The sequence below is a fragment of the Colobus angolensis genome, unplaced genomic scaffold (genome assembly GCF_000951035.1).
Source record: "Colobus angolensis palliatus isolate OR3802 unplaced genomic scaffold, Cang.pa_1.0 Scaffold115, whole genome shotgun sequence".
Lineage (NCBI taxonomy): Eukaryota > Metazoa > Chordata > Mammalia > Primates > Cercopithecidae > Colobus > Colobus angolensis.
Window position 1 is genome coordinate 723,732 of NW_012112586.1, and position 24,512 is coordinate 748,243.

At 52.6% G+C, this 24,512-nt stretch overlaps 1 protein-coding gene across 1 annotated transcript in view; it reads left to right on the plus strand.

Annotated features, from left to right (window-relative positions):
- The window catches only part of POLE (polymerase (DNA directed), epsilon, catalytic subunit), a 57,257-nt gene that overhangs the window by 31,358 nt on the left and 1,387 nt on the right, over positions 1-24,512 (plus strand). The window contains exons 29-46 of the mRNA XM_011961335.1: positions 618-830; positions 991-1,200; positions 1,453-1,596; positions 5,419-5,559; positions 5,841-5,994; positions 6,071-6,177; positions 6,405-6,581; positions 6,672-6,895; positions 7,040-7,260; positions 7,587-7,791; positions 10,161-10,334; positions 11,284-11,409; positions 13,330-13,462; positions 14,976-15,168; positions 16,568-16,699; positions 16,855-17,048; positions 23,346-23,546; positions 23,893-24,018. Coding sequence (XP_011816725.1) covers positions 618-830; positions 991-1,200; positions 1,453-1,596; positions 5,419-5,559; positions 5,841-5,994; positions 6,071-6,177; positions 6,405-6,581; positions 6,672-6,895; positions 7,040-7,260; positions 7,587-7,791; positions 10,161-10,334; positions 11,284-11,409; positions 13,330-13,462; positions 14,976-15,168; positions 16,568-16,699; positions 16,855-17,048; positions 23,346-23,546; positions 23,893-24,018 — 3,075 coding nt within the window. The remainder of the gene's footprint in view (positions 1-617; positions 831-990; positions 1,201-1,452; positions 1,597-5,418; positions 5,560-5,840; positions 5,995-6,070; positions 6,178-6,404; positions 6,582-6,671; positions 6,896-7,039; positions 7,261-7,586; positions 7,792-10,160; positions 10,335-11,283; positions 11,410-13,329; positions 13,463-14,975; positions 15,169-16,567; positions 16,700-16,854; positions 17,049-23,345; positions 23,547-23,892; positions 24,019-24,512) is intronic.

Here is a 24,512-nt window from a genome sequence, read left to right on the forward strand (position 1 = left end):
AGTAGCTGGGACCACAGGTGCACACAACCACACCCAGCTAATTTTTCTGTTTTTTGTAGAGACAGGGTTTCACCATGTTGGCCAGGCTAGTCTTAAACTCCTGGCTCAAGTAATCCGCCCACCTCAGCCTCTCTAAGTGTTGGGATGACAGGCGTGAGCCACCACCCTCGGCCTTCACTATTAAAAGTTCAATAAACTTGTGTAAACAAGCATCCCATTTCAGGTGATACGCTTATGTTAGATTTCGAGAAGTGGAGTTTGTGGGGATGAGATCCTGAGATTCTTCTTTGCTTGTTTTTATGAGGCAAGGTTTCACTCTTGCCCAGGCTGGAGTTCAGTGGTGTGATCACGGCTCGCCACAGCCTCCAACTCCTGGGTTCGATTGATCCTCCTGCCTCAGCCTACCAAATAGCTGGGACTACAGGCACACTACCATGCCTGGCTAATTTGTAATATATTTTGTAGAGACAGGGTCTTGCTGTTACCCAGACTGGTCCCAAACTCCTGGCCCCAAGCAATTCTTCTGACTTGGCCTCCCAAAGTGCTGGGATTCCAGGCGCGAGCCACCCTGCCCAGCCGGAGATCCTGAGATTTAAGGCTTCACTGGGTTTTTGCAGGTCACGATGGCCGAGGCCTCAGAAGACAGTCCGAGGCCAAGTACTCCCGACATGGAGGACTTCGGGCTCGTGAAGCCGCCTCACCCAGCAGCCCCTGTCGCTGTGAAGAGGAAGCGAGTTCTTTGGGAGAGCCAGGAGGAGTCCCAGGACCTCACGCCGACTGTGCCTTGGCAGGAGATCTTGGGACAGCCTCCCGCCCTAGGAACCACCCAGGTAAGGCACACGGTTGTGACACTATCTCTAAGGGGTCTGCTGCAAAGCCCAGGGAGCCCGAGATGCGTCCTGACCCCTAGGGAGGCTGCCTGTGAGAAAGTCATGGCGGGCATTCCCATCTCAGCACTTGCACATGGGCTGTGCTCACCATCCATCCCAGGAGGAGTGGCTTGTCTGGCTCCGGTTCCACAAGAAGAAGTGGCAGCTGCAGGCCCGGCAGCGCCTTGCCCGCAGGAAGAGGCAGCGTCTGGAGTCAGCAGAGGGTGTGCTGAGGCCTGGGGCCATCCGGGATGGTCCTGCCGCGGGGCTGGGGAGCTTCTTGCGAAGAACTGCCCGCAGCATCCTGGACCTTCCGTGGCAGATTGTGCAGGTGTAGACCTTGATCCAGTGGGGTCTACACCCCCCTGGGGAGGGCAGTAGGCTCTGCTGATGGCCCAGGGATGGGGTGTTCGGCTGGGCCCTGAGGTCTGGGATGGGAGCGTTAGAGTGGGCCTGGAGTTTCCTGCCCATCGTAGGGAGGCCTAAGGCCCTGTGCTGGGAGCTGGAAGCTACCTGGGAGGTGGCCCTGTGTGTGGGTTCCAGTGTGTCCTGTGACGTGCTGTATGTCCGTGTGGCCTTTCAGATCAGCGAGACCAGCCAGGCCGGCCTGTTCAGGCTGTGGGCGCTCGTTGGCAGTGACTTGCACTGCATCAGGCTGAGCATCCCCCGCGTGTTCTACGTGAACCAGCGAGTTGCTAAAGCGGAGGAGGGCGCTTCGTATCGCAAGGTAGGGAGGCAGCTGGTGCTGGCCTCTGCAGTCATCTGCCTGGGCAGCCTCTGAGGTGGCTTTGCCGTGATCTAGCGTGGCCTTGAGCCTCCATCTCCTCAGTACCTTATGGGGATGTTGTAGGAATTCCTCAAAACAATGTGTGTGAACACTGAGCGCAGAGCCTAGGGCAGAGCGAGTGCTGGGGATGGAGCTGCTGGTGTCCTTGTCACGATGAGCTTGTCTGCCTGCGAGGTCCGTGTCGCAGGGACAAACCAAGTGGCATTTGTTAGAGGTTGTGAACTCTGTCTCCGTCGGATGTTTGGTTGTTAACAGCTTTATTGGGATGTAAAGTTACACGCCATCCAACTCACCCATTCAAAGTGCACAATTCATTGGCTTTTAGTGGCATGACTATTGCCAGTCAATGTTGACATTTTCTTTTTTTTTTTTTTCTAATTTTACTTTGATTTCTGGGATCCATGTGCAGAACGTGCAGGTTTGTTACATAAGTAAGCATGTGCCATGGTTGTTTGCTGCACCCATCACCCCGTCACCTGGGCATTAGGCCCCACATGCATTAGCGGTTTGTCCTGATACTCCCCTTCCCCTCGCCCCCCATTCGGATATTTTCATCACTCCAAAAAGAAACCTTGCATCTCTTACCTGTCACCATCCTCCCCCAGCCGTCAGTAGCCACTGATCCACTTCCTATCTCTGGGTTTGCCTGTTTGGGCATTTGATATCAATGGAACCCTACAGTAGGTGGGTCTTTGTGCTAGGCTCCTCCCACCTGCAGAAAGTCGGAGGGTTTTCATGTGGCCATGAATGCGCCAAGGCTCTTAGGTGGCGTCTCGGCCCAAACCCCCCGTTGTTGATCTGTCAGCTCAGCGCATTTCTTGACTGGATGCTATGAATCACGTAAGAAGTGACGTGTAGCTGGGGAGATGAGGTGTGCATATTTGTACCTACACAAGGAGGTTTTCTGGAGAAGGTGAAACTCGATTCCAGCCAGGTGATTCAGTAGAATGTGCATCTAGAAAGTAGACAGAGGCAGAGCCAGGTGTGGTGGTTCACACCCGTAATCTCAGCACTTTGGGAGACCAAGGTGGGTGGATAAAAAAAGGAAAGCGGACGCAGAGGCATCGAGACCACAGAGAACAAGTGGGAGTGTGGGCTTTCCACACCTTCCTTTAGATGCGTGGTGCTGTGGTGCTGTGGAGCTCTGGCTGTGTAGAAGTGCCCTTACTTTTGGGTTGCTTTTCTTTATGACTGTCAGCTCATCTCTGGAGGGAGGCTCTGGCACTGTGTAAATATCATGTCCTCGACGTTTGGATGGTGTCAGCATCCATGTCTCCTGGGGTCCATGGGGCTCCAGGATAATATCTTCTGATTCTGTCCCTCGTGTATATTAGCTGTTTCCTTTATAACGAAGAGCTTTGTGTAGATCAGGTGTAAGTGAACTCTAGTTTATTCCTTAAAAAGCAAGATACGAGAGGTATGATATGCTGAGGGTTTTTTTTTTAAGCAAGAGAAATGCTTTTTCCCTTTAAATTATTTTTAATTTTCAAGGTAGGGCATGGCAAATGGGTTTATTCCTTTTACTTACCCACTCTTTTTAAAATGTTACTATGGATTTGTGGATTTTTGTTTGACTTTTGTTGTTTCAGTTTTTGAGACGGTCTCACTCCATCACCCAGGCTGGAGTGCAGTGGTATGATCTTGCCTCCCTGCAGCCTTGTACTCTTGGGCCCAAGCGATCCTCCTGCCTCAGTGTTTAATGTTTTAAGATCAGTTGTAGCCAAATCCCGCCCAACAGACACGCGTTACGTATGTTAAGGTGCACGGCAGGCCGTCACCTTATGTCGTTGATAGGTCCTTAGAAACTGCAATTTTAAGTGAAATGACTTTAAGTAAAATGAGGTATCATGAAACAGATTTTTTTTCTTCCTGGAAACATTGTAATGAAACTGTTGGCCAGGCACAGCGGTGCATGCCTGTAATCCCAGCAATTTGGGAGGCTGAGGCTAGTGGATTGCTTGAGCTCAGGCATTCGAGACCAGCCTGGGCAACATGGGAAAACCCCTTCTCTACAGAGTTTTTTTAAAAATTTATTTATTTTTGTGTATTTGTTTGTTTGTTTTGAGATGGAGTTTCTCTCTTGTTGCCCAGGCTGGAATGCAATGGCGCGATCTCAGCTCACCGCAACCTCCGCCTCCCAGGTTCAAGAAATTCTCTTGCCTCAGCCTCCCGAGTATCTGGGATCACAGGCATGCACCACCACACTCGGCTAATTTTGTATTTTTTAGTAGAGACGGGGTTTCTCTGTGTTAATTAGGCTGGTCTCGAACTCCCGACCTCAGGTGATCTGCCAGCCTGTCCTAGGATTACAAGCGTGAGCCACAGCGCCTGGCCCCAGAATTTTTTTTTTTAAAGGAAGAAACTGCGTTGAACAAAATGATGTTATTTGAGGACCTGCTATACGTCACTTCACTTAACATCGCAGTTTCCAAGTATCCATTGATGTTGTTAAGTGAGGACTTACTGTAATTTACATACAGTTAAGTGCAGATTTTTAAATATGCAGTTGATTGGGTTTTTGGACACATGACTATATCTGTGTCACCCACACCGCCACCCAGGTGCAGAACATTTCCATCACCCCGAAGGGTGCTTTTGTCCCCACGTGCAACCTTCTGCTGGCCTGATTTCTGTATTTCTGTAACTGTGTGTGACTTTCTAGAGCTTCATATTAATGGAGCCAGACAGTAGACTCTTTGGTGGTCAGTATCTTTTTGAGACTCAACTTACCCCAAATTGGGCTGGCCGGATCCCTTCAAGCTGGCACTTGAGTCCTTTTGACATGCCCTGTTGGTCTTTGAACACTTCCTTGCTTTCTGGCCACTAAGAGAGGCCAGATTCACCTTGAACTTCTAGACATGAAATTAGCTGTTCCTCTGAAGAGCCTGAGCCTCACTGAGAGGTGATGTTGAGAAACCAAGTCCTCTCCAGGACTCCCCCAGCTCCCCCAACAGGGAGCTAGGGTACCTCTCTCCAGCTCCCCTCTCCAGGACTCCCCCGTCCGCCATGCAGGAAGCTAGGGTGCCCCCTCTCCAGCTCTCCTGGACTTCCCCAGTTCCCCATGCACATACTCTGGCTTCCCCAGGGGCTCTCTTTCCATTCTTCTGACTAGGAAAATGTGATTTATCTCAGTTTTTGCCATCTACACCCTCAGGTTAAACCCATGAGAGAATGGAGGAAGATGAACTGGGAGCCTCCCCAGACCAGTGCTGACTCTGCTATATTCTGAGAGCTCTTGTCTATTCTCAGAGGCTGCAGGTTGCTTTTCAAAATTGCATCCAGAGGCCAGGCATAGTGGCTCACACCTGCAGTTCCAGCGATTCAGGAGGCTGAAGTGGGAGGATTGCTTGAGCCCAGGAGTTTGAGACCAGCCTAGGCCTCACAGTGAAGCCTCCTTTCTACAGAAAAATGAAAAAGCCACCCGTGGTGGTGTGTGCCTTGTCCCAGCTACTCAGGAGGCTGAGACTGGAGGACCGCTTGAGCCCAGCAGTTGGAGGCTGCAGTGAGCTGTGATCACACTGCTGCACTCCAGCCTAGGCATTACAGTGAGACCCTGTCCGTGAAAAATAAATAAATAACATAAAAATTACGTCCAGAGTTTTTAGTTGTCATCATTGACAAAGGTGGACTGTGGCATGGTGGGTGTATCCCGTCGTTAGGGGCACTGGAAGTCCTAGGACTCGGAACAGCCTGTGCATGTATGTGCACCACAGACATTACCACCTACGCCCTGTGACGAGATCATCATTGTGTTCTCACTAGGTAAATCGGGTCCTTCCTCGCTCCAATGTGGTCTACAATCTCTATGAGTATTCAGTGCCGGAGGACATGTACCAGGAGCACATCAACGAGGTCAACGCTGAGCTGTCAGCGCCAGACATCGAGGGCGTGTATGAGACTCAGGTGACTCCCCAGCCGCCCTCGGCTGAACTGGGGGAGGCTCCAGCAGGGTGGAATAGAGGAAAGAGACCCGCCCAGGGTGTGGGCTGGGAAACAGCAGTGATTGTGGACGCGTGCCCACAGGTGAGGTGAGTATCAGCAGGGTTTCTGCCAGAGGTGACCTGTGGGCAGTGGGCCAGGCAGCTGCAGGGGCACAGCCACATCCCAGGCAGGAGTCACGTGGGCAGCCAGAGCGCCCCCCCCCCCATCCAGCCCTTGCCAGCCTGTCTGCCCACCTCTTCCAGGTTCCGTTACTGTTCCGGGCCCTGGTGCACCTGGGCTGTGTATGTGTGGTCAATAAACAGCTGGTGAGGCACCTTTCGGGCTGGGAAGCAGAGACCTTTGCTCTTGAGCACCTGGAGATGCGCTCTCTGGCCCAGTTCAGCTACCTGGAACCAGGTATGGCCTGCACCCGCCGTCCACCGTGTGCCTGCCTCCCAGACATCTGGGGTGACGGTCTTGTTTCCTTCTGCAGGGAGTATCCGCCACATCTACCTGTACCACCAGGCACAGGGCCACAAAGCGCTCTTCGGGATCTTCATCCCCTCACAGCGCAGGGCGTCCGTCTTTGTGCTGGACACTGTGAGTCCTGGGCCCTCCATGGCAGCACATTGGTTGGAGCAGGGTCTGGGGAAGGAGGACTTCTCCCAGGGTGCCCAGGCCCTCCAGGTCTTGTCCTCAAGGGCCTTTGCCCATGAGTGCCTGTCGTGATTGAATTGGCAGTGCCATGGCAGTGGTGGAGTCTGTCCCAGGGCTGCCGCCACTTCCTCCCACACAGGGTGAGGCTGACACGGTCTGCGTTTGTCTAGGTGCGCAGCAACCAGATGCCCAACCTTGGCGCCCTGTACTCAGCAGAGCACGGCCTCCTCCTGAAGAAGGTGGGCCCTGAGCTCCTGCCGCCCCCCAAACACACCTTCGAAGTTCGGGCAGAAACTGACCTGAAGACCATCTGCAGAGCCATCCAGCGATCCCTGCTCGCCTACAAGGTGAGGGTGGTTGGGATCCTGCTGTGTGAGTCCCCTCTCCTTTGAGGCTGGGTCCACCTGGGTCTTTTCTTCCATTTTGCCTTGACCCAGGAGGAGCGCCGGGGGCCCACGCTTATCGCTGTTCAGTCCAGCTGGGAGCTGAAGAGGCTGGCCAGTGAGATTCCTGTCTTGGAGGAATTCCCGCTGGTGCCTATCTGTGTGGCCGACAAGATCAACTATGGGGTCCTGGACTGGCAGCGCCATGGAGCCCGGCGCATGATCCGGCACTACCTCAACCTGGACACCTGCCTGTCACAGGCCTTTGAGATGAGCAGGTGAGCGCAGCACTGTCACCGTGGGCCAGTGGTCCCCAGGCAGAGCCGGCGTCGGCGGTCTCTGTGACCCGGCAATGTGCCCTGGCACTGAGCTGTGCCCCGGCGCCAACCTGTGCCTCAGTGCTGACCTGTGCCCCGGTGCAGGTACTTTCACATTCCCATCGGGAACCTGCCAGAGGACATCTCCACGTTCGGCTCCGACCTCTTCTTTGCCCGCCATCTCCATCGCCACAACCACCTGCTCTGGCTGTCCCCGACGGCCCGCCCTGACCTGGGTGGGAAGGAGGCTGATGACAACTGCCTTGTCATGGAGTTTGATGATCAAGCCACTGTTGAGATCAACAGTTCAGGCTGTTACTCCACAGGTAAGTGGGCAGGAGGATGAGGTCCACGAGACCTGACTGGTGTTTCTGCCATTCTGTGACATCTTCTCAAGGCAAGAGTGCCCAAGGTTGGGCTCAGAGCTCGACCTTGCAGGTCAGAGCTGAAGCTGCAGGAGACAGTCCTGGGGTCAAGGTCCAGGTGGGGCCTCCTGTGCCCTCGGGCATCTGAATAGCCTGGCAGGTGTGAGGATGGGTGTGGGCAGGTCTGATGCTGGTTCTCGAGGTGGTGGTGGCTGGAGTCACACCCAGGGGGCTGGTGGTGCAGGAGCTGGCAGGATACTGGCTGAGCATGGCCTCTTCCTGTACAGTGTGTGTGGAGCTGGACCTTCAGAACCTGGCCGTCAACACCATCCTCCAGTCTCACCACGTCAACGACATGGAGGGGGCTGACAGCATGGGGATCAGCTTCGACGTGATCCAGCAGGCCTCCCTGGAGGACATGATCACGGGCGGTCAGGCTGCCAGTGCCCCAGCCAGCTACGATGAGACAGCCCTGTGCTCTAACACCTTCAGGTGCCACCCTTTCCAGGAAGGAGTGTTACTAAGAGAAGGGTCTTATCCTTTGCCCTTAATTTGGAAAGCTAAAGTCTAAGATAGTGTCCCTTGGGCTTCCCTTAGTCTTAATGGCAGAGCCAGAGACCACTGCGGCGAGTTTCCCATCTTCAGTCTGTTGTCTTTACCACCATGTGGGTCCAGCCTGGTCCCTGGCGACTGTTCCATGTGCTGCCTCTGACCTCCCTGTGGCCAGAGGTACTTCACACAAAGAGCCTTTCTAACCAGGGCCACTTTTCGATGTGACCAAAGGTACATCATAGGGATCTCCAGCCGGCTCTACTGAGTATGATGTGCGAGGCATCGGCACTTAGGTGTCAGGAGCCATCGGTCTGACACAGAGGTCATGATTGAGGGTCTGGAGCCGTCATTCTGCCGCAGAGGGTGTAAAGTTTGAGGGTCAGGAGCTGTCGGTCTGCTGTGGAGAGCGTGGTTGAGAGCAGCTACTCGCAGTACCCACCAGTGGTGGTTCATACTGGGGAACGCTTGCTGTGTACCAGGAGGTGGGCCGAGCACTCCACATTCTGCCTCTGTCCCCACAGCAGCCCAGGGACGGGGAGCGGTTATTGTCCATTTTTCAGATGAGGAAACTGAGGTCAGAGGGGCTGACTTTGTGGTCATACCACAAACAAATGGAAGGGTTGGCACTCAGAAACAAGTCTTTTTAATTCTGGAGCCTGTACTCAGCCGTAGTTTTAATGACTCCACACAGAAGGGGAGAGGGAGCATGTCAGAGCTGGGAAAGGAGGCCGGGAGAGGACTGGTGGAAAGAGGCAGGGAGGCATTGGGAGCCCGGAGCAGTGTCTTAGCAGAGAGACGGTAGGCCAGGCCTGAGAGGTAGATGGAGTCCAACCACAGATCCCCAAACCGCCGCTCTGGGGAACGTGGGGTTTCCTGGATTGTTGAAGAGTTGGTGATGGAAAGGAGTTTTAGGAATAGGACTTGGACCTCTGTAGGTTCTCTTGTAACATTCTTTTCTTGACCCCATTGAAGTTCCCACTTCTTCAGTAGGGTGACGTGCAGTTTTGGAACCCTTTAGCTGAATTGGGGTTCCAGTACCAGAGCGGCTGGCATCTCTGCCCTACGGGAAGTGAAGGGGGCCGGACGGGGCGTGTACAGTGCACTGCCCAATGCCTAGCTATCTGGCCTGTGACCAGGGCGCCCCACCACAGGAAACTTGTTTACACTGGGACATGCCCTTGTGGCTTTTGTGTGACCTGTGTCTAGGTCCCACCTGCCTGACCATTGCTTCGGTGTGGGGGCCCAGCCTTGTGTTCCCCCTAGCGTGGTAGGGAAGACCCAGCCCAGGGCAGCCCCTGCCTCTTCAGAGGGAAGGCACCAAATCCATCACCACCGCAATAGGGAGTAAGTGCAAAGATGTGTTTCTTACATCTCCTGGGCAGGGAGGGTGCCGTGAGTAGGGAAGCCATCCTCCCTCCCAGGGCCGTGCCAGGCAGGCACAGGGAGAGTGCCCAGGGCAGCTGGCCGTGAGAGAACGGGGTGTAGGCATGTGTTAGTTCACGGGCAAGTGCCTGAATGGTCCATTTAAAGGAAGTGGCAGGAAGTCAGGGTCCAGCCTGCTGGGCGGGAAAGAGTCCTCTCAGTTCTTGTCTCTGACTGACCGGGGCCATGTGGGTATGGTGGTGTTTTGTTCTGGTTTGTTTTTGTTTTTTGAGTCAGAGTCTTGCTCCGTCACCCAGGCTGGAGTGCAGTGGCGCCATCTCGGGTCACTGCAACCTCCACTTCCTGGGTTCAAGCGATTCTCCTGCCTCAGCCTCCTAAGTAGCTGGGATTACAGGCGTGCACCAGCCCAGCTAATTTTTGTATTTTTAATAGAGACGGGGTTTCACCATGTTGGCCAGGCTGGTCTCGAACTCTTGACCTCAGATGATCCACCCACCTCGACTTCACAAAGTGCTGGGATTACAGGCGTGAGCCACTGCATCTGGCCTAGTGTGTTCTGATGTGTAGGCAGTGGCTTTGCTGTGTCCTTCCTGTTAGGGGCCCCAGCCCGTCACACACTTGCTGCCCCGTACTGTGCTGCCCTCCCATCCTGCTTCAGAACACACAGAGTTTGGGTTGTGTTGAGGGATGTGGCAAAGCCTGAGCTAGTTTCAGGAATGAACTGGAAAGAAACAGATGAGGCATGAAGGTGAAGGGATGAAATTTGAACAGTGACTTAAGGTGGGGACAGTGAGAAGGGGAGGTGAGAGTGACGGATTTGGACCCAGCCATGTAGGGAAAACCTGTGCCCATTTCAGCTGGAGTGTCCCGCGTGGCGGCAGCGTGGGAGGCTGAGGGTATGAGCGTGTCCTGCACTTCTCTTTCAGGATCCTGAAGAGCATGGTCGTGGGCTGGGTGAAGGAGATCACCCAGTACCACAACATCTATGCAGACAACCAGGTGATGCACTTCTACCGCTGGCTTCGGTCACCATCCTCTCTGCTTCACGACCCCGCCCTGCACCGCACGCTCCACAACATGATGAAGAAGCTCTTCCTGCAGTGAGTGCTCCTCCTCCCTGGGCCATCCTCCTCATCCTCAGCTAGGCTGCTCCCTTACTCTCCAGAACCAGAGACGTGGCCAGCCAGTGCCTCTGGGATAAGTAGTCTATTTCTGGGTTTGTGGAGCATAACGATCTTCAAAGGATCCCAGAGAAACACGCAGCTGCTGCTGCAGCATCACCTGCACATCCTGCAGAGAACGCTAGGTGGCACCCCCACTCCTGCCCCTTTCCTGCACAAGTCCGGCTGCACAGTGTATTGCTGTGTGCCTTGTTCGTTTTAGTGAAAATATGCCTTGGAGATCATTTAGCCTCTTTCCAGCCTTGTGCCGTCATTACAAATAGCAAATCAGTGAGAGGCTTCATGCATGAGCTCACGCAGATAGATCCTGGGGTAACTTCTGGGGCGTAGCCCTGTTGCAGGCCTCACAGGTGTTATAACTCGGGATGAATGCTGATTTGATGGACTTCAGGAGAGCAGCCCCACAGAGGCCCCTTGTGGACACTTCTTCCCTGGCCGTGCCTCACCAACGTGGCCGGGGATTATTACCCAGCTGCTAGGATAAAAGTGCTTCTCGGTGCAATCTTAACTTAGGATTTTTATAATGAATTAAGTCGAATTTTCTCTTCTAGTCCTTTGTCTAGTTTTCTGTAGCTTTGTTGGTTTTTCTCTTATTGAACATCAAATGAGTTGTCTCCATACAAAAAGTTGCCATTTTTCTGTGATAAGAATTTGCCATTTATTGCTGTTTTTGCTTATCTTTTGCCTTTGTTTGTGGTGGATTTTGCCATGCAGAAATCGTTGTTCTTCATTGGCTTTTGGGTTCTAGTGTATCGGAGGCTTTTCTGCTTCAGGACCCTCAGCTCTTTTCCCTTATGGATTTTCTGGGTGCCCTCCGGCTCTCCACGGCTGTGGCGTCTCCACCACGGACTCTAAACTTGCTCCACAGGCTCATCGCTGAGTTCAAGCGCCTGGGGTCGTCAGTCGTCTACGCCAACTTCAACCGCATCATCCTCTGTACAAAGAAGCGCCATGTGGAAGATGCCATCGCTTATGTGGAGTACATCACCAGCAGGTGCGGCTGGCTGGTCCTGGTGATGCAGCACTGTGGCTTTGAGAGGGGTGCTAAAATGACCCCCTGAGGTGCCAGCTGTCCTCCTGGGTAGACTGGGAGGTCCTTAGAAGCACACGACTCACCATGGTAAACCCAGAGCAGTGTGAAAAGGGGGTTCCTGCCACCCGCGTGCTGTAGCAGATCAGAGGCCACGCAGTTGTGCAGCTTGAGTTGAGTGTTTTTTGTTTGTTTTTTTCCCCATGGGAGACACAGATTCAAGGTGCCTTGAATATGTGCACCCTATAAGGGTTGACGGGCAACCCTTCATAGACATCCGTGTTGGCGAGTGGGAGTGGTGTGGTTCCCAGGTGCTCAAGTGTGCACAGCTCTCAGCTGTCAGAGCCTGGTGTTGTGGTTTTGACTTCCTGCGTTCCGGGCCATGTTCCTGAGGTTCCCTCGTGGGCCTTGCTGTGCTTCTCACACACTCAGCACTATTTAAATCTAACTAGAAGACAAAGCAACAGAAAAGCTCCACCAGCTCCTTTTGTTCAGTTGTTAGTAGGAAGCTCCCTCCCAGGTGCACTCACCCTGGGGATGAATGCAGCCATTTCTGAGCGCAGAGAGGAGTTGCTCGTGGAGGCCTAGAGTGTCTGCATGGGTCTGGTCTTTGCATGGTTACAGGGGCAGCATCTGGGGGTGCTGCAGAAAAGACGGAGACTAAATTGATAATAGGTCACGGAGAAGTAGGAAGGTAGAGCTTATAAGACTTTCATTCCTAATCAAACCATATGCAATGGATTAATCTCAAACCCAAACCACCGTTGTCCTCCTGCAGACCCACTGTGGCCCCTTATGTCTATCCAAGATGAGCCTTGATGGTCAGTGGTCATGCTGTGTGCCTGGGAGAGCTGACTTGGGCTAGAATTGTATTTCAGAGCATGGCTGAGATGATGGGAAGGATGTGCCTCTCCCCACACTGGCCATGGGCAGCTCCAGGGGTGCCCTGTACCTGAGGAGGCCAGGGTTGCTCATGTCAGGAAACAGGCTGCCATTCTCCCTTAGCGCGGAGAGCAGAGTTAGGGAGAACATAAAGTTCTCCTGCAGGAGGTGCAGTGTGGGCTACTCAGCTGCGTTTTGAAACTGTGATTTAGGGTGTTCCTCCTTCCTTCCTTTCTTTCTTTGTTTATTCTTCCTTCTTTTTTGGTTTTTGTTTTTTCTTTTAAGAGATGGGGTCTTGCTCTGTCACCCAGGCTGGAGTGCAGTGGTGTAATCATGGCTCATTGCAGCCTCAACCTCTGGGCTCAAGCTATCTGCCCACCTCAGCCCACTGAGTAAATGGGACTAGAGGTGCATGCCAGCATGCCCAGCCAATTTTTGCATTTTTTTATAGAGACAGGGTTTTGCCACGTTGCCTGGATGGTCTTGAACTCCTGAGATCAGGCGATCCTCCTGCCTCAGCCTCCCAAAGTGCTAGGATTACAGGCATGAGCCACTGTGCCTGGCCGGTTCTTTTTTTTTTTTTTTTTTCCTTAAATGGATCTAACTTGCAGAGGAGTGGGTCAGCCCTAGTGAGGCTTAACTGAGGAGTGACAAGGATGACGATAGCTTAGAAGAACTTGGCAGTGGGAAGCACTGTGGTTGGTTACCTGAAGCTGCAGGTCACCTGAGGCCGGGAGCAGAGGCAGAACGCCTTGTGGGCTGTCCCCAGCACAAAGAGGCACCCAGCTCTCTGTGGTGCCAGCTCCCAGGGGCCTGGTGGACCTCCTTAGTTTTACTTTTACCGCGTTTCCCTAGGAAGCCTGAGGTATGATGTGATCTGAATGAACTTTCAGATTCAATGTTAAGTAAGTGGAGGGTACAGATAGATACAAGAGGAAAAAAAGGAAAGTTGAGAACAAGGTGGATTTCATTTAAGCAGTGTCTTCAATGCTTCCTCTACAGCATCCATGCTAAGGAGATCTTCCATTCTTTGACAATTTCTTTTTCTCGATGCTGGGAATTTCTCCTCTGGATGGATCCATCTAACTATGGCGGAATCAAAGGAAACGTTTCATCTCGTGTTCACTGTGGACTGGTAAGAGAGCTGCAGTGTGGCACGAGCCAGCTTTGGGGGCCGCGTTCCTTCCTGCAGCAAGTGCTGAGTGCTCAGGACCCTGGCAGGCCTGGCTGTGTGGCAGCAGACACTGCAACCGCATCCTGCCCTCATGAACATGGGGAGGCCCCATGTGTAGACAAGCACATCAGTGTGGAGTGTGGCGTAGGCCCTGGTGAGGGCAGGGTTTGCCATGGGCCACAGGGAGGTGGAGGCCCGTGAGGTGGTGACAAGGAATCCCAGAGCTGATGAAGCGCGCTGGAGTCGTGCGTGCATAAGGCACCTCCAGTGAGTGGACACCAGGGAGGCAAAGCACAGGTCACTGGAGCAGTGATTGCAGATGCAGGCAGAGAGCTGGCAAGGCCAGGCAACTTGGGCATGGCAGGGCAGGGCCTCGGCTTTCATGGGGATGGGAGGTTCTGTGTGGGCGATGTTGCAGCTTTCTTGGCCCCATGTGGATAACCCACCATCGGAGGGCACAGGCGGGTAAAGCCAGTTAGTGCCCATGCCAGGGAGATGCTGGGCAGCGAGGTTGGTGAGAATGGCCTGGGTGGGCTTTGAAGTAGAGCCAAGGGACCAGCAGATCAGATGTGGGCAAATGCCCAGGTGTGGGCCAGGCTATGGGTGAGTAGAAGGTGGCTGTCAGGAGCAGTGTGGGGAAGGGGTCACGTCTGGTTGGGACTCGTGGCGTTTGCAAGGTTGAGACGTGGGTGGTTAGCTGGTGCAGGAGTGGCCAGAGAGTGGCTGGGTGTGTTGAGAGGAGGCCTGTGTCCTCCACGGGGATCCTTACAGAGGACTGAGAGGAAGCTGTGGGTATGGGGGCCAGGGGCTCAGATGTCAGAGGGAAAGCCCTTCTGTAAGGAGGCAGACACTTCTGAGAGCTGGCAGGATGAAGCCAAGGCTGCCCAGGATACCTGGATGGGAGCAATTCCGGTTGGAGTTGGGGAACAAACCCTGATTAAAGGGATTCAGAAGAAAATGGGAGGGTAGAAACGCAGGTGGTATAGACAGCTCTGAGGAGGGGATCAGCGTATGGTCAGGGCAGGTGGCAGTGGGTGTCAGTGTCTACAGAGACATGGACGGTGCGGTGGCATGAACGCAGGCTGCACGTGAGGCTGGGTCTGTGATGGGGTCGTGCCGTCCCAGGAGATTCATGGACTCAGAGGAGAGAACAGTCACTGGGAATCTCTGGCTGGTTCTTTCGTCCTTGAGGGGTGAAAGTTCAATAATTAAAGTGAACCCTGAAAGAGCAGAGTGAAGCTCGCAGTCCCAGGTCATGAGCACTTCTGTGCACCAGGCACTTCCCACAAAGCGCTCTGTACTGGGAGCCACCCTGTGGGATTCACACAGGCTCCCGGAGACACAGTGACTGTGGGGAAGGCCTCTAGTCAAATGGGGCAGATGGACACAGGTTGGAGGAGCCTTCACTGTGGTACCCTACCCCTCTACGAGGCTGCCATGGTACAAACACAGCTGCCTTGTCTCTGTGTTACAGCAAGACTCACAGAAAGTGCAGGGAGCAGAGGATGAGCAGGAAAATGAGGACAATGAGGAGGAAAGAAATGGGGAGGAGGAGGAAGATGCGGAGGAATCCAGCGTGGAAGATTCACTGGAAAACAACTGGAACATTTTGCAGTTTTTGCCACAGGCAGCCTCCTGCCAGAGCTACTTCCTCATGATTGTTTCAGGTGAGCCCAGAGCCCAGGGCTGCACAGCCTCTACCAGAGGGACTCAGGGTTAGTAGATGTGGCTCCTGTGCCATGGTATCGCAAGAAGGGAGACAGTGGAAAAATTGGATCGGGCGGAGCGTGCCCAGCAGTTGGGACTTTGTGAGCCAAGGAGCCTCCTCTCCCGGCTCCAGGCATGTTCCACTGGAGGACCCGGAGTGGGGTGACTGTCTTCCCTCCATCCCTCACTCTCTCAGGAAACTCCATGGGGAGCGGCTGCCCCTGGCCGTGTCATTGAGGGGTTTCCTATCTCTGCTCCTGCCATCTGACTCAGTAACTCAGTCACGTACATTCCCAGGGAACATTGGTGTGGGTGCATGTTCAGTAGCTGAAGATAAACCCCTGGGTCAGGTCAGCTGCCCCCTGGCTGGTCTGTGAGGCCTGCCTTTCTGGTGGGGAAGTTCTTGTGCCTTGGTTTGGGTCTGTAGGCTTAGAGTTTGCAAATCAAGCTATGCAGGTTAGTGTGCAGACGAAGTGTGTCGAGGAAGCACTGTTTGTAGTTCAGAGCCCGAAGCTAAAGACCCTCTCAGTTAAAACAGCAGGGTGTGCTGAGCACACAGGCGGATGCAGTCACAGAGGCCTTCATTGATGATCATTTTATATTTTTGTCTACTTGTCCTTGAGTCTTTAACTTTCTCAGTTCTCTCTTGCAACTTTCTAAGTCTCTTGAAAAGTTCTGGGTCAGCTGCTCACAGTGGCTCACACCTGTAATCCCAACACGGGGAGGCTGAGGTGGGTGGATCACGTGAGGTCAAGAGTTTGAGACCAGCGGTCAAGAGTTTGAGACCAGCCTGGCTAACATGGTGAAACCCCATCTCTACTAAAAATACAAAAAGTACCCGGGTGTGGTGGCGCACACCTGTAATCCCAGCTATTTAGGAAGCTGAGGCAGTAGAATCGCTTGAACTCAGGAGGCAGAGGTTGCGGTGAGCCGAGATTGTGCCATCACGCTCCAGTCTGGGCAACAAGAGTGAAACTCTGTCTCAAAAAAAAAAAAAGAAAAGAAAAGAAAAAAAGGGTAAGTGCTGGGTGACAGGCCCGGAGGAGTTTTTGGAGAAGCTTACTGACACCAGGGGCCCTGTTTTTCACATACTCTCCAGTGAGAGGGTTAGTGTGCATGGCCTCATTTATACAGTTTTCTCTCTGGTAATGAACTCGAGTGCCAGCTAGTGTTCCTTCGCATTTCCACTTCTCACTTATCTAATTGACTTTTAGCTCATCTAAAGGCTGCAAATAAAATTACTAACAATGACATTTGAGCCTTATCTGTGAGGCGATCTGACCAGCCAGGGGTCCCTCAGATTCTAGGGTGTTCGCAGCAGCCTGACTCAGGGCTGGTGGTGTATGTGCCTCTCCACAGCGTACATTGTGGCCGTGTACCACTGCATGAAGGACGGGCTGAGGCGCAGTGCTCCGGGGAGCACCCCCGTGAGGAGGAGGGGGGCCAGCCAGTTCTCCCAGGAGGCCGAGGGGGCGGCTGGAGCCCTTCCCGGTGAGCAGTCTTTTGTCTCTCGAGGCCACTGCCTTGTGCCAGTTACCTAACCCCTCTGTGTGCCATGGGTGGTCCCCGGTGCCAGTCCCCCAGGTGGGAGGTCCCCGGTGCCAGACGGGTCCCAGATCCCTCCCTCAGCATCGTCATACTTCCAGGAATGATCACCTTCTCTCAGGATTATGTCGCAAATGAACTCACTCAGAGCTTCTTCACCATCACTCAGAAGATTCAGAAGAAAGTCACAGGCTCTCGGAACTCCACTGAGCTCTCAGAGATGTTTCCTGTCCTCCCTGGTTCCCACTTGCTGCTCAATAACCCTGCTCTGGAGTTCATCAAATACGTGTGCAAGGTGAGGGTGCCAGTGTGCTTGTGAGGAGAGGACACCAACATACATGCGTAAGGCAGGAATGTTAATGTGTGCAAGGGGAGGCTGTAACGCGTGCACCGTGAACGTGCTAGAGTATGTGTGCAAGGTAAGGACACCGACATACCTGTGCATGGGAAGAATGTTAATGCAGGATGAGGCTTCCACGTGTGCAAGGGGGGGGTACCTACCCGTGTAGGGTCAGGGTGCCAGTGTGTGCAAGGTGAGGAGCAGGTGTAAGTTACTTGTTCATTCCACCAACATTTATCATGCCCCTGTCACATGCAGCCACAGTTGAGGCTTCTGTGCTCAGGTGTGAGCAAGACAGGAAAGGCCCTGCCTCATGGGGCCTGCCTGCTGCCAGCTGACCCGAGAAGGGAGAGGGCCATTCAGAGGTGCAGGTGGTGTGGGGACGGTGCCTGTAAGGGACGCTGGGACCAGGTGCAGGAGGAGGGAGGATGCAAAGGCCCTGGGGGATGAGCTTGGTGTGTTGGTGAAGGCACAGCTGAGCACCCAGTACCACCGGCTGGGAGTATGGGTCACCGGAGACCAGTAGGCTGGATCAGGACCCAGAGCTGATGAGATGAGAGCTTGCTCGGATGCTGAGGCCTTTCTGGGAAAGGCAGGCTGAGTCCAAGAGGGATAATGTTACCAGATAACGACCACGGGTGTCAGCCCTTAAAGAGCAGAGCGCTTCACTGCCCATTTCCTCACTCAGCCTTCCCAGCAAACTGCATCTCACACACGGCTAAGGTTACGCTGGAGATCACGTGACGGCCTCAAGGTCTAGTTGTGGTGAAGAAGTGTTTTTAGCTGACCATTTTAATTCCTTTGTTGACTTTTACATGCTTTAAATTCATTTTTATTGAGGTATGATCTACATACAGTAAAATGTACTCTGTGGCGTGCAGTTGTGTGATTTTTCCTAGATGAATGGAATTGCGCCACCATCAGCAGGATACAGGATAGTCCCCCCGACAACATTTCCCACGCTGCCCTCCTCACCTGACACCCCTTTAGCCACTAGTGTGTCCTCCGTCCCTGTTTGCTTTCTCTTCCAGAGTGTCACATAAGTAGAGGCACACCGTGCAGCATTTTGGATCTGGCTTCTTAGCAGAACACATGTGCAGTTGGTTCGTCCACGCTCTCGTGTGTATCAGAACCCCTTCCTTTCTGCTGCAAGTTGTGTCCGTTGTGTGGGGAACCACAGCTTGCTTTTTCTTGCTTTTCATTCACTGGTGGAAGGACATTTGGCGTTGCTTCCACTTTGGGGTGATCAGTAACAAAGCTGCTGTAAACATTCTGTAGGTGGAGGTTTTTGTGTGAACATAAATTTCAGTTCTCTGAGGTTAAAAACCCAGAAGGGGCATTGCTGGGTCATCTTTTAAGTGTTTGTTTAAGTTGATAAGAAACTGCCAAACTCTTTTCTGACCGTGTCAGGGTCTCATCAGCAGTGTGTGGCAAGAGTTGCAGTCCACATCCTCACCAGGACTTGGTATTATTGCATTTTTAAATTGCAGTGATTCCAGTAGGTGTGTAGTGGTATCACATTGTGTTTCTGATTTGCGTTTCCCTGGCATCTAATAATGTGGGGCTTTTTTTTTTTTTGAGACGCAGATTCACTCTCATTGCGCAGGCTGGGGTGCAATGGCATGATCTCAGCTCACTGCAACCTCCGCCTCCAGGTTAGCTGGGACTATAGGCGCCTGCCACTATAGCCCGCCAATTTTTTTGTATTTTTAGTAGAGATGGAGTTTCACCATGTTGGTCAAGCTGCTCTCAAACTCCTGACCTCAAGTGATCCACCTGCTTCAGCCTCCCAAAGTACTGGGATTACAGGCGTGAGCCACCGCGCCCGGCTGTGGGGCATTTTTTAATGGGCTTCCTTGCTGTGCCTGTGTCTGTCCTCTTTGGTGAAGTTTTACGTTTTACATTTGTCTGATCCATTTGAGTTAATTTTTATACAGTGTGCATGCGGTAGATCCAAGTCCATATTTCTGCATGGGATGTCTGATTGCAGGCGTATCCTGTCTTGGTGTGCTTCAAAGCGGTTACGTGTATTTTACAAATGGAAGGTTTGTGGGAATCTTGTGTTGAGCAAGTCTCGTCTTTCCAACAGCATGTGGCCACTGTGTCTGTGTCAGACTTTTCCACTATTATTGTATCAGCCATGATAGCCTTTGATGCTTCTATGGCAATTGTTTTGGGGCGCTGTGAACCGTGTGCATAGAAGACAGCGAACTTAATCAATGTTGTCCGTGTCCTGTCTGCTCCACTCACTGGCCATTCCGCCATCTCTCCCCTTCTCCTTGGACCTCCCCAATCACAGTGACACAACACTATTGAAATTAGGTAAGTTAGTAACCCTACAATGGCCTCTAAGTGTTCAAGTGAAAGGAAGAGTCCCACGTCTCTCACTTTACATAAAAAGCTAGGAATGGCTAAACTTAGTGAGGAAGGCCATGTCAAAAGTCGAGATAGGCTGAAAGCTAGGCCACTCACACCAGTTAGCCAACTCAACTGCAAAGGAAAGGTTCTTGAAGGAAATTACAAGTGCTCCTCCAGTGAACACATGAATGATAAAAAAGTGAAACAGCCTGTTGCTGATATGGAGAAAGTTTACTCTGGATAGATCAAACCAGATACAACGTCCCCTCAAGCCAGAGCCTAATCCAGATCAAGGCTCTCACTCTGTTTAGTTCCATGAAGGCTGAGAGGTGAGGAGGCTGTAGAAGGAAAGCTTGAAGCTGACAGAGGTTGGTTCACGGGGTTGAGAGAAAGAAGCCGTCCCGGTAACGTAAAAGGGCAAATGAGGCAGCAGGTGCATGCGGGTGGAGAGACTGCAGCGAGTTCTCCAGGAGATCCGTCTGGGATTATTGGCGAAGGTGGCTACACTAACAGCATATTTTCAGTGTAGACAAAACAGCCTTCTATTGGAAGAAGATGCCTTCTAGGACTTTCATAGCTAGAGAGGAGGCCTCAGAGCCTCGCTTTAGAGGACAGGCTGATTCTTGTCAGTGGCAGATGCAGCTGGTGACTTTTAAGTCGAAGCCAGTCCTCATTCAGTCTTTTAAGGCCACTGCCTGCAACTCAGAAGAAGATTCCTTCCAAAACAGTACTGCTTATTGACAGTTGACCTGGTCACCCAAGAGCTCTCATGGAGACTTACAAGGAGATTAATGTTGCTTTCATGCCTGCGGACACAACATCCCTTCTGTAGCCCATGGATCAAGGAGCAATTTTGACTTTCAAGGTTTATTACCAAAAAATACATTTTATGAGGCTATAGCTAGTGATTCCCCTGATGGAACTGGGCAAAGTAAATGGAAAACCTGGAAAGGATTCGCCATTCCAGATGCCATTAAGAACATTGGTGATTCATGGGAGAAGGGGTCAAAATATCAACAGGAGTATGGAAGAAGTTGATTCTGACCCTCATGGTTGACTTTGAAGGATTCAAGACTTTTGTGGGAGACATGACGGCAGATGTTGAAACAGCAAGGGAACTAGAAGTGGAGCCTGAAGATGTGACTGAATTTCTGCAATCTCAGGACAAAATTTAACAGATAAAGAGTTGCTTTTCGGCCGGGCGCGGTGGCTCAAGCCTGTAATCCCAGCACTTTGGTAGGCCGAGACGGGCGGATCACGAGGTCAGGAGATCGAGACCATCCTGGCTAACACGGTGAAACGCCGTCTCTACTAAAAAATACAAAAAAATAGCCGAGCGAGGTGGCGGGCGCCTGTAGTCCCAGCTACTCTGGAGGCTGAGGCGGGAGAATGGCGTAAACCCGGGAGGCGGAGCTTGCCGTGAGCTGAGATCCGGCCACTGCGCTCCAGCCTGGGCGACAGAGCGAGACTCCGTCTCAAAAAAAAAAAAAAAAAGTTGCTTTTCATGGATGAGCAATAAAGTAGTTTGTTTGTTTGTTTGTTTGTTTTGAGATGGAGACTCCTTGCTCTGTTGCCCAGGCTGGAATGCAGTGGTGTGGTCTTGGCTCACTGCAACCTCCGCCTCCTGGGTTCAAGCGATTTTCCTGCGTCAGCCTCCCAAGTAGCTGGGATTTACAGGCACCCGCCACCACGCTCGGCTAAGTTTTTGTATTTTTAATAGAGACAGGATTTCACCATGTTGGTTAGGCTGGTCTCAAACTCCTGACCTCAGGTGATCTCCCCGCCTTGGCCTCCCAAAGTGCTGGGATTACAGGCGTGAACCACTGTGCCTGGCCCCAAAAAATAGTTTCTTGGGGTGAAAGTGAACACTGTGGAAATGACAATAAAGGATTGAGAATATTCCGTAAACTTAGTTGCAAAGCAGCACCAGGGTTTGAGAGGACTGACTCCAATGTTGAAAGATGTTCTACTGTGGGTGAGATGCTATCAAACAGCACCTCATCCTGCAGAGAAATCTTTCATGGAAGGAAGAGTCAGTTGATGCAGCAAACTTCATTGTTGTCCTAAGAAATTGCCACAGCCACCCCAGCTCAGCAGTATCAACCTGATCAGTCAGCAGCCATTAGCCGTTTACATTGAGGCAAGACTCTCCACCAGCAAAACGCTTGCGACTCGCCAAAGGCTCCAATGATTGTTAGCATTTCTGAGCAATAAAACATTTAAAATTAAGGTACATACATTGTTTTTTAGACATAATGGTGTTATGCACTTAATAGACCACAGTATAAGGTAAACCTAAGTTTTGTCTGGGCAGAGTGGCTCACACCTCTAATCCCAGCACTTTGGGAGGTCAGGGCGGGTGGATATTCGAGCCCAGCAGTTCAAGAGCAGCCTGGGCAACATGGCGAAACCCATCTTTACAACGATTACAAAAATTACCTGGGCATGGTGGCGCATGCCTGTCGTCCCAGCTACTGGGAAGCCTGCGGTGGGAGGATCAATTGAGCCCCAAGAGGTCAGTGCTGCAGTGAGCCATGATTGCGCCACTGCAGTCCATTCTGGGCGACAGAGCGAAATCCTGTCCCAAAATAAAAACATATCACCTAGGTTTTTTTTTTTTTGAGATGGAGTCTCACTCTGTCACTCAGACTGGAGTGCAGTGGTGCAATCTCAGCTCACTGCAAACTCCACCTCCTGGGTTCAAGCGAATCCCTGCCTCAGCCTCCCAGGTAGCTGGGATTACAGGTGCGCCTGCCACCACGCCCGGCTAATTTTTGTATTTTTAGTAGAAGTGGGGTTTCACTGTGTTGGCCAGGATGGTCTTGAACTCCTGCCCTCAGGTCATCCACCTGCCTTGGCCTCCCAAAGTGGTGGGATTACAGGCGTTAGCCACCACAAATCACATAACTTACATGTACTGAGAAAACAAGCGTGAGCTGAAAATCATAACTTTTATATGCACTAAAAAACCAAAATATTTGGCCGGGTGCGGTGGCTCAAGCCTGTAATCCCAGCACTTTGGGAGGCCGAGACGGGTGGATCACGAGGTCAGGAGATCGAGACCATCCTGGTCTACACGGTGAAACCCTGTCTCTACTAAAAAAAAAAAAATACAAAAAAAAACTAGCCGGGCGAGGTGGCGGGCGCCTGTAGTCCCAGCTACTCGGGAGGCTGAGGCAGGAGAATGGCGTAAAACCGGGAGGCGGAGCTTGCAGTGAGCTGAGATCCGGCCACTGCACTCCAGCCTGGGCGACAGAGCGAGACTCCATCTCAAAAACAAAAACAAAATATTTGTGTGATTTGCTTTATTGTGATATTTGTCTATTGAGGTGGTTTGAAACCGAACTTGCAGTATCTCCAAGATATGCTTGTATTCCAGAACCATTTGTTGAAAAGACTATTCTTTTTCTGTTGAATCATCTTTGTACTTTTTCCCATAACTTAATGAACTTATCTGTGTGGGTCTATTTCTGGATTATGTATCCTTTTTTTCTATCTCGGGTTCAATTTGCTAATATTTCGTTGAGCATTTTTGTGTCTGTGCTCAGTTATTGGTCTATAGTTCCTTTGTATGGTCTTTGGTTATAGTATCAGGGTGATGCTGGCCTCATAGAATAGGTTGGGTGCTCTCCCTCTTCAGTGTTCTGAAAGATATCGTGTGGAATCAGCAGCATTTCTTCTTAAATGTTGAGTAAATTCCTTGGGGAAGCCTGTCCTCACTGATGGAAAACTGCCAGTGTAGAGAAGTTGGCTCTCTGAGGCTTCTAAAGGGACTAAGGAAGGGAGGAAAGGACACCAGGAAACTGTAGCCTAAGGTCCAGAGGGTTCTGTTCCAGACAGAGCAGCAGGGAGGCCCCGGGAGCTCCTTCCCGATGCGGGCTGTGGTCTCTGCAGGTGCTGTCCCTGGACACCAACATCACAAACCAGGTGAATAAGCTGAACCGAGACCTGCTTCGCCTGGTGGATGTCGGCGAGTTCTCCGAGGAGGCCCAGTTCCGAGACCCCTGCCGGTCCTACGTGCTTCCTGAGGTCATCTGCCGCAGCTGTAACTTCTGCCGCGACCTGGACCTGTGTAAAGACTCTTCCTTCTCAGAGGTGCGGCTGAGCCCCAGTGGGGTTTTCGCCGTGGAGCAGGACATCTGAGGGCACTGCGGTGGCTTGGGGGCTTCTGCAGCCCCAGCTCTGTAGGTCACGCCTGCTGCCGCTCTGACTCACACGGATTGGCAACAGGCCCCTTCCCAGGCCTCCCCATACCACGTTCGGAATGTTGTCCTAGGAAGGGCTCAAGTGCAGGTGGGAGGCCGGAGCGCGCACAGCTGCACTCAGGAGACTCGCCCCTCGGCAGGCGCTTCTCACAGCCCCTTCCTCTCCTGAGATCCTGCCCACGGCACTGTGGTCTGGAGGCTGCGCCGGTGACCTCTTGCACTCTTGCTTTGCCTAGGATGGGGCGGTCCTGCCTCAGTGGCTCTGCTGCAATTGTCAGGCGCCCTACGACTCCTCTGCCATCGAGATGATGCTGGTGGAAGTGCTGCAGAAGAAGCTGATGGCCTTCACCCTGCAGGACCTGGTGAGCAGTGCCTGCCGCCCACCCCTGTGCCCTGGAGTCCGCAGGGGGGTTTCTGTGCACTCCCAGGAGCCGGGGTGTGTGCAGGTCCTGAGGCATGCCCTGGTGTCCTCCAAAGGGCCTGCCCTGCAGACCAGTCCATGCCTGAGCCCGATGGACTATTCTGTCTACACTGGTTGAGCACCTGCCTTGGGTCAAGAGCTGGCCTTGTGGGTGCTTTGTTCTAGCGGAAGGAGACAGACGCTCCCAAGTGTGAAGAGAAGGAAAGGAGGAAGAGGGAGTTGCGCAGCTCGGCCACAGGAAGGCCTTGCTGAGGGGCATCTGAGCAGAGGCTGGGGGACGCACCAAGCTGCCGTGTGGTGGCACACGGTGTCCAGGCCTGCAGGATGGAGGGAGTGAGCAGGGCCTGGAGGGGGCCTCAGGACTGGGCGTCTGTGATGGGACACCCACAGCGAGGGTGGGTGTAGGGAAGGCGCTGGCAGGGAGGGATGAGGTCG